The following is a 16,736-nucleotide window of genomic DNA, read 5'->3' on the forward strand; positions in this document are numbered from 1 at the left end:
TGATGCCCAACTAAAGTAAGGGAGCTTAAGTGATCAAAGCAACACATTCGGTCGGACTACGTTGGAATGCTTCATGGAATAGGGTGGTTTGCAACATGGTATGGTTGGATCATGTGACATTGAAATGGTTGGATGCATGTTTGAGGGCGTTTGGTTGGATCCTTCAAGTTCTTCAAAAGAATACTTCCAAACGATTTACTTCCTCCTTCTTTACATAATCAACAGGATTCACACCACTTTCTCAGATATACCATGTGGTTCACATATCAACCCCTGGAACAAGAAGCTGGCAATGACTTAAGTGCCGAGCAACAGATACATTTTTCCTTGAGTGAAACATTAATCACGGTGAAATGCTGCTCTCTGGTGACCAAGCCTCGTAGCACAGAAATTGATGGAATATAATTTGCATGAATATATATATGAAGAGATACATCCACTTGTTTTCTCATCTTTGAACAGCAATGTTATGCTATTGATCCAAAATATTGTTCAATATTAAATTTTATATTCATCTTGTTAAAAGGATATAAAAAAAAAGGCAACAGACATTTTCAGCAGTCAAGTTTTTATAAATTACTGAGATTTATAGACGGTACAATCTTTTATAAAAAGTCAACGACTCTCTAACACTGCTGTGGCCTCGTCTCTCAGGCGGTCCGCTTTCTGCCCTCCCCAGACGGCTGCAAGTCCGGAAGGTTTCCAGTCCTGACCTCTTTCCTGTCTGTCTGTTCTCTGGGGTCCGACCAACAGGGACTCGGAGAACGTGAAACACAAAACGAGTCAAATAAAAACGCGGTCGGTCCGATCTCAAGAGCAGCAGACGACAGACGTTTCAAACTCAAAACACATCTTGCTTTAGGCCGCCTTTCCAAAAGGAATACCACGTGGGGTTTAAGTTGAGGCCAAGGCAAATATGAAAATAACTTCCATCACCGCCCCTCATTACCTATAAAAATAAGAAAAATGCTGAGGGGTCTATACTTTAGGGCGAACGTCAAATTAAAATGTTGAACCGTTCAAACAATTTGGGAAGGTTCTTTACATTTTAATGTCAACTAAATAAGTGAAACGTTTTTGTCGTGTTTTGAAAACACTAAACCAAGCGTTCATCGCTGGCTGCAAACTCGAACATTGAAGTATGTCTAGATGAGAGAACTAATGCACTCAGATTCACAATAAGCCTGATGATACAATACAATATACCAATTTCAAACGGCTCATCAATCCAAATCATGAATTTAACAGAAAAAAAAAAGAGATAAATAAAACGTAATCGCGTTCATCACATCGGAAGAGTTACCAAATATTAAAACCAAACCACAAGGACAACACCACTCCATCCAACCGCCACGTCAACGTTGAGCCATCTCTGATGTCACATCGCCTGGCCCCAAAGGCAGCAAATCACAAACAGCAACCGCAGTACTACAGTGTCCCTGTAGATGGTGCCGTTCCTCCAGGTTTAGCTCTAGTGTCTGGCAGCTCCTCGACCACCGCTGCAGGGAAGGGCTCTGCTTACCCAGCCTGTGGCTACCTCAGTTAGTTTCACAGTCGTTTTGAGTCGTGTCCCGGTCACTTAGACGACCGACCCCTTCAGCACAGAACCCACAGTCTAACAACGGGGCAGGAGGCAGAGTGTTGGGTTGGAGGTGGGCGTACACCAGTTCAGCAGGTAGGGGGCACTCCTCAGTCCTCCCCCAGCGTCCTCAGGAGCTCGTCCTCCAGGTCAGAGGTGTCCGTGTTCCCAGAGCTGTCTGAGGAGTCGGCTGCACACGCACACACACACACACACACACACACACACACACACACACACACACACACACACACACACACACACACACACACACACACACACACACACACACACACACACACACTTTGAACAACGTGGCTCTGGCCCAACAAACGTCATCACTTGATAGAATCAGTACATTTATAGAACCGGTCAATTTATAGAACAAGTAGATGATTGCTCCTTACAGTCCCCCAGACTGAACTCTCCGTCAGAGTCATCGTCTCCATCGCTGTGGTTGGCAAGGAGACGGGCCACCTGGGGGCGGGGTAAGGGTAAGCCAATCAGCAGGCAGCAAAATTACAATCACAATCCACCGTGTACACGGGCTGTATGCGTGCTGGATGTAGGCGCGATGCTCATTGGTGGGGGTACCTCGTCCGACAGAGAGTCCCCTCCCTCTGCGTTCCCCGCGTCCCTCTCGGCGGCGCCAACCATCGCCTCCCCGATGTCGATCTCGTCGTCGTCATCGTCGTCGTCGTCGTCGTCGTCCGAGTCTGACGAGTCGTCCTCCTGATCCTCGTCGTCCTGAGGACACACAACGCGGTGATCACATGACCTCCTCACACAACGTCCACATGATCACAGTGTGCGCACGTGTGTGTGTTTGTGTTTGGCGTGGCGTGTGTGTACCTGATCGTCGTCGTCGTCTCCCTCCTCAGCTAGTTTGTGTCGGCCGACCTCATAGAGACGGCACACTGTGTCCAAACTCATTGTGTCCTGGTTCTGAAACACAAAACACAATAATAGCTCAAGCAAGGGCTGTCCCAATTAATCTTCATCAAGCTAAGGCTCATCGTTCCATTTCACTTCTCTCAGCAAGCTACGGCTAATCGTCTCATTTTAACCCGTTATCAAGCGAAGGCTAAAGGTCCAACTCAACCCCATTCATGCGGCTGACCCAACAGAGTACAGTTGCAGAATACCTCTATGACTGCCAGGTAGCAGTCCCGGCTGTCGGTGCACAAGTCAAAGATGTTCCTCTTCACATCCACTGTGGCTGTAGGACAGAGGAGAAGAGGTGACTATACACGCACAAAACAATACTAGACGCACACACACACAGCAACACCTATGTGCACTAATAAACTCACTGAACTGAAATAATCTGAATTGTTTGAAGAAAAGTTATGATCGTTTTTATGAATTCAGAAGGAAAGAACGAAAAATGTAAATACATAAATATAGGCTTTATGTATTTATTTCTTTATCGGATAAGGTTTCAAATATAGATATAGGTTTCACCAAGTTAGGTACTGAAAACATTATTGATTTGGTATTGGAACTGAAACCAAGGTATTGTATTGATTGAAAACAATTTAAAATAATACAAACCCAACCAGACTATGTGCGTGCGTGAATGCGTGTGTGAGCGTGCGTGCGTGCGTACCAATGGGTTTGTAGTCGGTGGCGTCGAAGGTCCTAAAGGAGGAGCCGAAGGGACTCTTCATCTGCTGGTCCATGGCATTGTCTTCCTCATCCGCCTGCAGCATGGCTGATACACAATGAATACTATAATTACTATACACATACAAACACACACACACAGCATGGCTGATACACAATCAAGACTATCATTACTTTACCCACAGTATGGCTGATATTTCAATACAGTGAATCAGTTAGCTTCTATGTAAATAGCGTATCTTTGATACAAGACAGGAATGGACATCATCTACAATAGACAACCAAAGCAAGGAAGAACAGGTGTACGCGTGTGCCTGTTGATGTGTCCGTGCGTGGGTTCCTCACCTCCGTACATGATGGTGGCGTTGCTGTTGAACACCAGCCTACACTGGTCCAGGGCGGGCACTGTGTGCAGCAGGTGGAACGTCCGTAGGTCCCACTGAGGACAGGCTGTTAAGGCTGCGTCTACAGCAGGGTTGTAGGAGTAATCTGCCAGTCTCTGGACCAGTAGTATGCTACTAACACAGTAGCATTGTAGAATATTATCATTAGGGGATATACAATCTCAGTGTTTATGGTGACCTCCACCGTTGGGGTGGCCTGGCACCGCCCACCTACCTACTTCCTCTCAATTTTCATGACACTTCAGTACTAGGTCTGGGTCTGCTTCATATGCATGGGTTCCTTGGAAGCCCGATTTTTGGCTGTCCAATCAGCGAACATAGGGAGTGGCTGAGAACGATGACGTTAAAGTCAGCTCTCGTTGACAGACATCTTCACGCACGGTGTTTGGTTTGTTTACAGCCTGCGCGCAACGTGATTCCCGGCCAAACGTTAGCGATTGGTTATGGCAGATCCAGAGTGGCACTGGGCAGATCCAATAGTTTTAAACCTCAACAGACACCCGCCTTCAAGTGAGTTAACGTTTGTCAATTGAGTAGGTCCAGACTCTCTGTACAAATGAAATGAAGTACGAGAGTCTGGTAGGACCAGGCTACCGTTGGGGTTAGCATGACAGAAGTATTGCAGTAGTATAGTATAAGTATTAAAGTAGGTTAAGGATACAATCTCGGTGTTGACGATCACCTCCAGCCCGTTGGGGTGAAACACTCCACTGATGTTCATGTTGAATTTGTCAAACTTGTGGATGGCCCTCGCCGAGCGCACGTCCCACATCACGCCGTCGTTCAGGACCAGGTCGTCGCTGGGGTTAAAGGTCGCGCAGTTCCTCTTGTAGTTGTTGGCCAGGGCGGGGTCGCTCAGAGTCTGGATCTTCTGGCCCGTCTGGATGTCATAAATCTGAACAGAGAAGACACCGCTCAGATACAACTCAACACGAGACTGGGTCGCCCCGCCCGTTCAGACTAACTAAACACTATATTTAACAATTTATGAAAATTATCTGAAAATAGCTGTGGAAAAATCGAAAATAAGATACCACAATACAATGCAGGGAACAACTAAAATATTAGAAATGATACATAGACAAACAGGAAGTTGAAGAATACTGACGTGAGCGATCTGGTCCTTGGTTCCGATGACGCGGTCCTGACACAGTTTGCTGAACTCCACGTAGTGGTCGTCCTCAAAGGAGTGACTGCACAACAACACCCCATTACCCATCAGCCACCGCCACTACTCATACACACAGAGCACATTATTATAGATCACCCCCCTACTCTCCCAGCCGCTCTCTCACCTGGGGGTGAAGACACTATCCATGCTCCAGAGAGCAGACAGTGGAACACTCCAGGACGCAGAGGTCAACAACAGCTTTCCATCCTGAAAAAACAAACAATCAACTTTAATAGCAGGTTTAACACGTGTTTTAATACCTACTCCATTGGCTCCAGGGGTGTTTAATACCGTCTCACCTGGCGCTGTTCCGGCTGTGTTTAATACTGACTCACCGGACTCCACTCGTTTAATATACTCACCTGGCTGTGCTCCAGGTGGGTTACTAGTAACCCACCTGGCTCTAGCTGTGTTTAAAACTACCTCACCCAGCCTGGCTCCGGGTATGTTCGCACCAACTCACCTTGCTGGGCTCCAGGTGTGTGATGGCGGAGTTGTGGCAGGTGTAGCTGGCCTCCTCCTCGCCAGAGAAGACGTTGTAGAGCTTCAGGTGACCCGTGCACGTGCCCAGCATCAGGAAGCGCTCGCGCGCCGAGAACGCACAGCAGGTGAAGCCGCTCTCGTCCCCGTCGCCCTCGTGGAAGACCGACATAGGTCTGAACCTGGAGAGGGAGTGGAGAGAGGGAGAGGACGGGACAATGTGATCAATGTGGACCAGTCCGTTCTTTAGACTCGGCCCCTGCTGTTGCCGACTGGTTTTTACCGTTTTTACCGGTCGCTGGGGGGTTACCTGCTGAAGATGAGGTGCCTGTCCAGGCAGCCCCGGTCCACTCCGCCGTACTTGGGGTAGAGGAGGCGGGAGGAGAGGCGGGAGGTGAAGTTGTGGGGGGCCTGGCGCCGCTGCTTGGGCTCGGGGCAGCGGTGGGGGGTGAAAAGGGAGAAGGGCGGGCAGGTGGTGACGGGGTTGGGGCAGCGGGCGTGCTGCTCCCTCAGGTACTCCGTGATGATGCTGTCCAGGGTCGGGGGGGACGGCAGGTGGCTCTCCAGGGGCTTCTTCATCGCCGGGCTCTGAGGAGCAATAAGGAAAGAAGGAAATGGTGGTTTTCTTTGTTGTTGTCGTGTTGTCATTTGCCAGGATTGTAGAAGATTTGACCTTTTTTATGGTCATCTCCAGAACTATAGGCTGGCTTGTGCATCTCCTCTGGCATTACCCCCTCTGTCATTTCATCATAACCTTATCTCATCAGTTCTAACCTAATCTGAACCACCATTACGTCATCTTTTCAATCATAGCCTCATCTCATCAGCTATATCCTCATCTTAACCATCATTACGTCATCTTTTCTACCATTACCTTACCTCATCTGATATTGCATCAACCTTTCTTCATAACCTCTTCTGTCATTACCTCCACCACCATGTGTTATAACCACCAGACGTCCAGTGTTAACCAGAAGGACTGACCTGAATGAAGGCCCCGTGGTCGGACTTCTGCCTCAGAACCCGAGGTTTCTTCACTGAACACAGATTGGACGGACGCTCACGGGAGAAGAGGATCCGGCCGACCAGAGGAGAGCCCTGGTAGTGGGTGAGGCCAGGGGAGGCAGTGGAGGAGGAGGGAGGAGCTTGAGAGACGGAGGGCGTCCGAGGGGGAGCGGCGTGGGGAGCGGCGCTGACCGGAGTCCCCGGGGCGGCCCTGGCCCCGATCCCGTTGGCGAGGCGTGGGGTCCTCGCCAACGGGACGACGCTGGAGGAGGCAGGCGTGACCATGGGGCAGGCGGGGGCGGTGGGCAGGTCGGCCTCCCGGAGCAGCGTGCTGGCAGTGTCCTGGAGCCCCTTGGCCAGCAGGTGGTTTCGGATCAGCATGAGCAGCTCCTTCTCGGGGAAGGTGATGCGGGACTGGGCGACCACGCTGGCCCTCTGCAGGCGCGCCAGCGACACGTCCGTGCCGATCAGGGGCTTGCCGGAGATGCGCTCGGTGAGCTCGGCGGCGAAGCGGCAGAAGCGGACGTGCTCGCTGCGCTTGTCCTGCAGCACGGGCTCCTTCATCAGCTGGGGACACAAACGCACACCTTTTAACACCTCCTGATTCAACACACCCCAACCCAAGCTACCACCGGGCCGCCTAGTTCCATACCTGTAAACCTAATTGAACACCTGCAAACCTAATCGACAACTTTAAATATGCTTAACCAACTGTACACCTTGTTCCATACCTGTTAACCTAATTTAACAATAGTAAACTTAATTGACACATGGAAACTTGATTAACCAGCTGTACACCTAATTCAAACCCTGTTAACCTAATTGAACACCTGTAAACATTATCGACACATGTAAACGTGATGATACCAACTGTAAACAGGATTAACCACCTGTAGAACTTGAAATAAATCTCATGTAGAACTTCCTGTCAGCCTGCCTGTCGTTAGGTCAGTCTAGCGGTAAGGTGTGGCTCTACCTGTTGGATGTGCCCGCTGCTGAACAGGGGCAGTTTGCTGATGATCTGTCTGATGGCTGAGCAGCGCGAGAGACCGACCAGCGCCTTACAGGCCATGGAGCGGATCAGGTCAGCATCCGTGATGGGCATCTTCACCGACAGCAGCGCCAGAAGGACCTTGAGAGATACCGGTAAGGACTCACGGTCAATATCCAGTTTATGGTCAACCGGGACCGGGAGAAAACATAAAAACATTGAATCGCATGTTATAACACAACTCTATGAAACAGAACCCATTAGAACCGAACCTGTTACAACAGGACTCTTTAGAACCACACCCATTAGAACACAAATCTGCCCGGACCTTGATGCCGTTGTTGTTCTGGACCACCTGCCACATGCGGGTCAGGACTCGGTTGGAGGGGCCGGGGAGCTGCTGGGGCCAGAACCCCCCAGCCGTAGTCAGGCTCTGGTCTGGTGCACACACGCAGTTCGTGATCACCTGGAGGAAGAGGGAGAAAGCCCCACACATTAATGCCTGCTGCTCAGTTTTTCTGCCTCATTCCTTAAACAAAATGTTTCCCTGCTTTCCGAATGCAGTGGTTTCTGAACTACATGATGGTTTGCATGCGTTTCATGAAGACATCTGATCTCATGGCACTTGTTTTATAATCTGTATCCATCTTTCACCTGCAGGGCTGACTTCTGGATCTCTGCGTCGTTGACAAACACTTCTCCCTCCGCCACACCCAGGATGATGCTCATACCTGCGGGAGAAGCAGATTACAGGTTAGAATATACCCAGAAATACATTCAGACTGTCACCAAGGCATGCCCTCATCACTTAGCTTTGTGCGTTTCCGGTTGGCCTACGACCCAAACACAACCACTGCACTCCCCCTTCATCCATTCCAAACCACTAATGTTTTCCTTTAACTAATATGAATCTAATTGAGCTTATTTACGGTTATTGTAGTGGCCTAGGAACTAATGTTAATGTTGAACTCTATCTATCCCATGCTATCCCAGGTGCACGTGCCATCGGCACCACCAGTGCAGACCAGATCTCCCCCACCTACCCCCGTAGCTGACCCATAGTAAAAAGGGGGCTCCACCGCCTAGCCCTCTGGGGGACCACCATTACTGACCCATGGTGGAGACCGGGGAGTGGGTCTCATCCAGGACCTCCACGGTGTCGGCCAGGACCAGCTGGACCTTGGGGACCACGGTGACGATGGCCAGGATGTCCAGAGCAAAGCGCACCGTGTCGCTCCTGGAGGGAGGAGAGAGTGTTCCTGGGTTACCCGCCATAGGTTGGGTGCGTTTGGTTCCGGTCGCTAGGTTACCTGCCCTAGCAGGAGTTGGTTTGGATGCGTTTGGTTCAAGTCGCTGGAATGCATGACGTCTTTCGAATGTGTGTAAGTGTACGTTTTGTTTGTGCCAATGGGTCACCTGCCGTCATTTGTCGGATATTACCTGACATAGTAAGAATGCGTCAGGCCGGGTGCGTTTGGATTGTGTTACTGGGTCACCTGCCGCAGCTTGGTGGAGGTTACCTTCCATAGTGAGGGTATATCAGGGTGTGTTGGGTTTGGTGTGACTGGGTTACCTGCCGTAGTAGGTCCTCCAGTCGCAGGCGGCGGAGATGAGCTGCAGCATGAGGGGAACGCAGGAGAGCTTGAGGAACATCTCGACGGGGTCCCAGTGGAGGTTGGGCGGGGCACACTCCACCAGGTACTCCATCATCTCCACCACCTGCTCCCTGCTGGACGTACATGCCTGAAAAACAAACGCACCCCAACAAAGGTAAATTTCCCACTGACTATTTTCCCTCTTGAGCAGAGTGATAATGACTCAGGAAGTATGTTATGCAACTATTTATTAAGTATGTTCTGTTTATATCAAAAGGTACGTTATGTGAACATTAAGAAAGTATGTATTAATAAAGTGAATTATGTTTCTATTACTCATTTTTAAAGCATGTTTAACCATACATAAAGTATGGTTAAGATTATTGATTATAAATCATAAGTCTTTCATGGAACAATTACCTTATAGTGGGGCTGTTTAGGCACCACAGCGCCCCCTTCAGACCGCTGCTTCACCTGCTCCGTCTTCACAGCCAGGTGTGCCTCAAAGTACCTGCACACAGACAGAGATACGTATGTACCTACACTTAACGACGTAACTGAGAAGAACGATAGAACCTTGCGTTTCTTATTGCAGTAGATACTCTCTAGCGCCACATAGCCACACACTTCTAGGCGTTGGTGTACACTCTTGCCGTCGGTGTCGCTTCGTAGTTACATCAAAGTTACTTTTTGGACAGAAAGAAGGCGACTTGAGTTCAGAGTGAAGTAAAACATTCAAACTTATTTGCACAGATCACAATGTTGAAAATCATATAAGACATATTACAAGGGCTGTAGCAAACCAATGAAGAGATTGGTCGACTGAAATTCAACCAACTTTTTGGCTCATGAAAGGGACACCAGCGAATGTCGAATGAGAATATGGTCAAACAAGTGTTTATGGACCAACCAAACGATCAACTGATCAGTACTTGAAAAACCTACATATTACCACATTTAAAACCAAAAACTTGATTTCATGTTCACATCCATTTTAAACTAAGCCATGAAGCATGAACTATTTCTGTAGCAACTAAATACAATTTTGGATTGTTTGATTAGACTTCCTAAGCAACAATGGGATAAACTCAACTGCTATATGTAAATTGGCCCAAAGAAGTAGCTGTTGTAGAGTTAGATTGTTCAGGTGTGTTAAAGTTAGGAGTTTTCAGGTGTGTTACCAGAACATAGCCATGCAAGTGTGTTAGGGCAAGTACAGGTGTGGTCGGGTTTATAAAGTGAGGTAGGGTTAGGTGGAGTGTGTTCAGGTGTGTGTTACCTGCGCAGGGCCATGCAAGTATGTTTGGCCGTCTGTCTGCTAGAGAACACCTGGTCGTCACTCAGGACGGACACCTGCTCTTCAGCACTGAGGATCTGCAGTGTGCTCACCTAAAGGAGGGCGGGAAGGGGGGGATATATCATATCTATTAAACTATGAATCATAGAACCACAGAAGATACCGATGCCAGGATCAGTGGAGTCGGTGGAGCACCCTGCAGCGAACAAAGGCAATCAGGCCCGTCCGATTATGGCTGCAGACCACTTTGGTCGGTTTATTATCCCCATTATCTGCCCGTATTATCACCAGAACCCCATCCACCGAACACGTCACTCCTATCCTCAAACTCACACACAACTACACCGGCTCCCTGTCAAACACTTCCCTTCCGGTTTTTAAATTGTATTTTGCTTGTCTTAACTGTAAAGGTACGGCCACACCAAACGTGGTACTCGCGTTTGGGGCGTCGAAAATCTGCATTTTTGCATAGGGAACCATTGGTATAGGCGCGTGGGCGCGTCACACGCGTTGAAGCGTCGCGTTAGGGGCGTTAGATGCGGCAGACGCACGTAATTACGCACGAAAACACAACGCACCAACGCCCGGAGTTCAAAAAATTGAACTTTCAACGCGCCTACGTGTGACGCTTAGCCGCGATAGCCAATCAGCGTGGAGCTTGAACCGACGTCACTGGCAGAGAGTAGTGACGCTCGCATAGAAGCATATGGCGGACATCTTTCTTTATTCTGGGTGGAAATAGCAACATAGTTACGCCGTTAATTTCATAATGTTCGCTCGGTGAATGTGTGGTCGACTGACCAGGTTGACGAGGCGTCGGAGGCCGTCCTGCCGGTCGAACAGCAGCAGGACGGAGCGGAAGGGGAAGGAGATGGAGAAGAACATGGTGGCGTGGCAGCAGCCTGAGGCGTGGGACGACTCCAGGAGCCACAGGGCATAGCTCACCACGCCGGCCAGCACGCCATCCGGCAGGGTGCACACCTGGGGGGGGGGGGGGGGGGGTCAGGCATGAGGACGGGGACGCGTAAAAAACGCTTCAAGAAAATACTGGTTGTAGTGAGTGAGTGAGTGAGTGAGTGAGTGAGTGAGTGAGTGAGTGAGTGAGTGAGTGAGTGAGTGAGTGAGTGAGTGAGTGAGTGAGTGAGTGAGTGAGTGAGTGAGTGAGCGAGAGAGAGAGTGAGCGAGAGAGAGAGTGAGAGAACGTACCCTCTCCATAGCGTCCTGGTTGTAGGCCAGGTAGTAGAGGCAGAGCGAGACCCCAGTGGAGGCCATGGAGGGACGGGGGATCTCCAGGAGTCGCTGAACCCCGCCATGATTGATGAACTCTGCTGCAAACTTCTTATGGAGCAGCAGAGAGGCCAGGTACTGGGGGAGGGCGAGAGAAGGGGTTACTTCATCTACAAACGGATCCGGGGCTTTCTGTCTGCGCCTGCCCGGCAACATCGGCCCAGTGATCTAAACCGCTGTACTTCTGGTGACTCCTCCACGTACATCTCTTTAGCGTCACCATGTCTAACCCTCGATGAGTAATAATCATTAAAGAGTTAATACATTTATACCTATCATTATTAATCTGAAGCTCACCTGACCTTACCAGTAAGTCACCATATTAGGGGGACCCGTAACCAATGGTAACCACAGGCACCCACACAGCAAATATCAGCAAAAAGGGAGGTTGTGTGTGTTGCGAACGTGTATGCACAGTACCAGGAGTGCATCAAAGGTGAGCTGAACATCGTTGGTCCGTCTGAGGTCTAGGTAACCCATCAGCAGCTCCCTGCAGTCCATCTGCACGAACACCGCTAGCAGCTACAACACACACACTCACTGCATTAATAGACACAAACAGGAGCTACCACACAGACACCAACAGGAGCTACCACACAGACACCAACAGGAGCTACCACACAGACACCAACAGGAGCTACCACACAGACACCAACAGGAGCTACCACACAGACACCAACAGGAGCTACCACACAGACACCAACAGGAGCTACCACACAGACACCAACAGGAGCTACCACACACACACACACACACACACACACACACACACACACACACACACACACACACACACACACACACACACACACACACACACACACACACACACACACACACACACACACACACACACTGCATTAATAGACAAACAGGAGCTACCACACAGACACAAACAGGAGCTACCACACAGACACCAACACACACACACACACACACACACACAGTGTGTAATCATTCCATATTAATGCCCATTATACATGTTCATTAACATGTATTTATAATTATAGTATCAAACTGACCTCCTGGTAGTCTCCTAGAGGCATCAGGTACTGCAGGATGAGTCTCTGCTCCATGGCCGGGGTCAGAGGTGAAAGGCGGTAGTTTGTACCAATCACCATGGAGCACTGCTCAGCCCAGGAGCCGCTATTGGTCGGCTGGCCGCCGGGGTCTTTCCTCTGCTCGGCCTCCAATGAGGGGAAGTTCAGCTTCTGCTTGGCCTTCTTCCCGCCCTCTCTACCCGCCTTCCTCTTTAGTCCAGCACCTCCTACCCCCCTAACGCCGGCCTCACGGAGGCCCGGCTCGGGACTGGCCTGGAACACGGGGTCGGGAAGGAGGCGCACAGGCACACCACCTCCTCCTCCTGCAGTCTTCTGAGCGGAGCCCAGCACAAAGAGACGTTTACACGGGGTCTCCTCCTCCTCCTCCTCCTCTCCTTCATCCTCCTCCTCCTCCTGGGTGACGGGGCCCGCCCCCGACGAAGAGGCGTCCTGGTGGGGAGGGATCTGGGGGGCATCGTCATGACCATCCGACCCCGCCTCCTGGGTCCGGAGCTCCCTCAGCCGCTGGATCATCAGAGGGACCTGGAGGAGGAGGAGGAGGAGGAGGAGGAGGAGGGGGGGAGGAAGAGGAGGAGGAGGAGGAGTGGGAGAGGGAGGAGGAGGAGGAGGAGGAGGAGTGGGAGAGGGAGGAGGAGGAGGAGGAGGAGGAGGAGGGGGGAGGAGGAGGAGGAGGAGTGGGAGAGGGAGGAGGAGGAGGAGGAGGAGGAGGAGGAGGAGGAGGAGGAGGGGGGGGAGGAGGTGGAGGAGTGGGAGGGGGAGGACGGCACGCAAGAGGAGGGGAGGGGAGGAGTTAGAGGAGGAGACGTGAGTGCTTTTGAGTCGTTTCCTGGTTACTACTTTGTTAACATTTCCCTGCATTTGATTGCATCCCAAACAAAAAGAGTTCATAGAGCGATTGAGTGAGAGTAACCCACCAGCAGAGCGTTCTCCTCCCTGTAGTTAGCAGCTATCTCCTGATTGGCCATGGCTCTGGCCAATAGACCTGTGCTGTAGACGCAGAGCGGTGACTCTGCCTCCCGGGCCCAGACAAACAGCTTCTCCACCAGCCCCTCCTGAGGACACACGGTCAAAGTCCGGGGAGTGAGATGATATTGGACACATTATCACTGTTGTACTAGAGAGCCTGGTTCGCCTACTGGTAGGCCCGGTACTCCTACCTTCTCCTGGAAGACCACAGCGCTCTCCAGGCCTGGCATGATGTCCTGGAGGAGGCGGCAGGCGGCCGTGTTGAGGCTCAGCTCCCTGCTGGTCATCACATAGCCATTCAACAGCTGGAGAGAACGAATACACAAGCACACACAAAGTTGAAGTCGCACTGTGTAACATTTCACCTATCTCGTAGCTTAAAATCAACACCCTTCCCAATATTCCTAAGATGCCGCTCAACGAAAGCCAAGGTAAGACTAAGCAGGAGCAAAGATGAAGCTAAGCTACGATAAGGCTACTATAAAGCTAAGGTAATCCCAAGCTAAAGCTAAATTCCTCACAGCGTTTGTGAAGTCGTCGTTCCTGAAGAGCATCTTGAGAATGTGTCCCAGCATGGAGTCTGGGTCAGCCCTCCCTGTGGAAGCACAGAACAGTAACCAAGAGCAATAAGCGGGTAATTACCTGGTTGGGTTTTTATTTACACTCGAGGGCATCCTGATACGAGTTACAGATCATTGAACCTCAAAGTTAAGCGAATATGAAAATGTAATTTCCTTTTAAAAAAGTTCCCATCTGTATATTTAATAAAAACATTGCAAGACTCCAGTCCACAGCATCCCATTCCTGTACTCCAGACCCAATATTCACAATGGGCTTATCCCCAAAAAAGGTTACCCGGGTGGCGGTCATCGAAGGGGTCAGGGTCTGCCTTGTGGTACTCCTCCGTCTCGCGCTCGATCAGCTCAGAGATGCTGCAGAGAGAAAACAGCCACGTTACCACAGCGGCACTAAGTTCGCAACTTAAAATAACCTGGAAATATTTGTAGTCATTGCTGATCGATAGCGATTTTCATAATGTTCACATAAAATCAATATGCTCACATCCTATAACTGATATAGTCCACACATTTTTTTACTTTCGGGCAGCCTGTACCACTCTCTATGTTTACCATAATATCGACCCTCGCAAAACCTGTCCCTCTGACAGCATCCAGCCAACTGAGCTACACTAGGCAGCACAGCCAGTTACTGTGGACAGAACATTATTTATTTTATAGTGAAAGTCTCCAGCGTACTAATTGGGAGGGGCTCAATCTTAAACCTTGCTACTTTAAATGAAATGCAAGTCATTTTGGACAAAGGCGTATTCTAAATGACTAGTTAATCAATATAAATAATCTCCTGTCAGTACATTTTATCATCCTAAAGCTTAATGTTTACTAAGGCTCAAGGACTTACTTGGTGAGAATAGTGACAAGCTCAACAGTGGTGCCCTGTTGCGCCTTTTCCCATTGGTCAAGAAGGGCCGAAAGCTCCGCCTTGGCATCCACGCTGGCAGACCCGTCCCCAGACACTTCTCCGGGGGCTGAGGGGGAAGCCATGACTGAGACAGAGATGGAGATGGAGATATAGACAGAGCGAGGGACAAAGACACACACAAAGAGAGACAAAAAAGACAGAAGAAAGACACAGAAAGTTTAATATCGTTAATATTTCACAAACTTTGAAATGAAAGATATGGTTATTAAATGAAGGTAAAATGGGACGTCATGAGGGTGAAAAGCCATTGAGACATTGCATATTTTAAGTAATGAACGCTATAGTTACTCAGAGGGAAGGAAGACTGCGATTTGTCAACGACTATTCTTCAATACTTGGGACATTTATTGGACGTAGTGTTCTCCAAGAGATCCACCACAACAGGTGCCTGTGGCCGTTAAGGAGACGACATTCCCTCAGCTCTGCATACACACACCACTAGCTAACTAGCCGTTAAACCCTACATTTAACAACAACATGCCGTACCTTTGCGTTCCCCCTGCCGAAAAACGTCTGAAGTCTATTTAATAAGATACACCTGTGTAACTGTTATAACACAAGGCTGAATGTGTATAGCATGTATATTATGTTCCAAGAATGTCCCTGACAGCATGTTGAACCCCCTCATGTCAAACCGTTAGCAACATGCTACACACTCACCTGTACGGCCTCGCGTTCACTTTCAGCCGAGTCTCGTATTTTAGGGTTTCACACGCTTGATTAAATGGGAACACGATCAAAACTATGAACATTAAACTATGAACATTGGACGCTAAAAGTTTCACATGTTTGTTTTCAAACTTCTCCGCCGGCGCCCGGGGAACGCGTAATCACGTTTAGTCGAACGTTGATGACGACAGGCGCGGAGTCGCTGCACATGGGTCTTGTGGTGTGTTCCTGAATCCTCGGAAGCCAGACTTCCGAGTCGAAAGTCGAAGATCGACCCAGTTTTTGTATTTGAACCACGTTGAATAGAATAGAATATACTTTATTTGTCATTGTGCATTGGATACACAACGAAATTTGTTTGTGCAACCACTAACAAAAGTGCAGTTGTGCTGGGTGGAGGGTAGGAGTGTAGTGTGATTATTAAGTTCTGTGATGGCCCTGGGGATGAAACTGTTCTGCAGTCTGGAGGTGCGGGCTGTAGTGGCCCGGTAGCGCCTGCCAGAGGGTAGCAGGGTGAAGAGATGGTTTGCGGGGTGAGTCTCATCCTTTAAAATGCCACATGCTCGGCGGTGGCAGCGCGTCCTAAAGATGTCATCCAGTGGAGGCAGTGGAAGTCCAACTATTCTCTCAGCAGACCTTATGACCCGACTGAGGGATTTCCTGTCCTTTTCTTGGCCATTTTAATCTCGATTTTAAATGCTCTTACGCACACTTGATAATATTGCTAGTTAATTCCGGTCATCAATTTATACATTGCATGGTCTTGCTGTGAGTGCGATACAATGTAAAGTTGTGTTGTTTGTTTTCGTGCTGGTTTTCTAAAGAAGCTATTGTAGCTAACAATAAACAACGAATAGCCATTTTCATGACACAATCACAAAGACGAACAGGAACGCTATAAATGCTCCGAGACCGGGAAATTACGTCAAAAGTACAACTCGGAAGACTGCCGTCCGATTCAGGAACACACCATTGAAGTGGTTCTGAAAAAAATAATTTGGACAATTTTGTAAACAAATGGTTAGACCATGTGTGTATTTTGGGAAGTCAAACATATTTTTTTTTGATATATATTCTTTCTATCTAAAACAGACTGGTTTATAGT

The 16,736-nt window shown here is 49.3% G+C and overlaps 1 protein-coding gene across 1 annotated transcript; it reads right to left on the minus strand.

Moving 5' to 3' along the window:
• Positions 1–551: 551 nt before the first annotated feature.
• On the minus strand, positions 552–15,887 carry LOC132470256 (DDB1- and CUL4-associated factor 1-like). The gene is made up of 30 exons (XM_060068636.1): positions 15,623–15,887; positions 14,882–15,026; positions 14,318–14,394; positions 13,984–14,057; positions 13,654–13,767; positions 13,411–13,548; positions 12,458–13,018; positions 11,856–11,957; positions 11,355–11,513; positions 10,950–11,129; positions 10,131–10,240; positions 9,272–9,362; positions 8,830–8,999; positions 8,369–8,493; positions 7,911–7,987; positions 7,585–7,722; positions 7,242–7,397; positions 6,245–6,832; positions 5,571–5,848; positions 5,244–5,442; positions 4,905–4,987; positions 4,718–4,802; positions 4,271–4,504; positions 3,551–3,644; positions 3,189–3,293; positions 2,725–2,798; positions 2,432–2,524; positions 2,174–2,326; positions 1,987–2,056; positions 552–1,769 (listed from the first exon to the last, which is right to left on the minus strand). Exons 2-30 carry the CDS (start codon positions 15,022–15,024, stop codon positions 1,690–1,692), a joined length of 4,551 nt encoding a protein of 1,516 aa, XP_059924619.1. The 5' UTR covers positions 15,025–15,026; positions 15,623–15,887; the 3' UTR covers positions 552–1,689.
• Between the last annotated feature and the right edge of the window lie 849 nt (positions 15,888–16,736).

The sequence above is a fragment of the Gadus macrocephalus genome, chromosome 13 (assembly GCF_031168955.1).
Source record: "Gadus macrocephalus chromosome 13, ASM3116895v1".
Lineage (NCBI taxonomy): Eukaryota > Metazoa > Chordata > Actinopteri > Gadiformes > Gadidae > Gadus > Gadus macrocephalus.

Bases quoted from the DNA above. Each gene is read 5' to 3' on its own strand.
- LOC132470256 (XM_060068636.1), bottom strand. From the start codon at position 15,024: ATGGCTTCCCCCTCAGCCCCCGGAGAAGTGTCTGGGGACGGGTCTGCC. The intron at 5,849-6,244 runs GTCAGTCCTTCT...ATTGCTCCTCAG, and splicing joins ACCACGGGGCCTTCATTCAG to AGCCCGGCGATGAAGAAGCC. The intron at 2,057-2,173 runs GTACCCCCACCA...CCCCGCCCCCAG, and splicing joins GGGACTCTCTGTCGGACGAG to GTGGCCCGTCTCCTTGCCAA.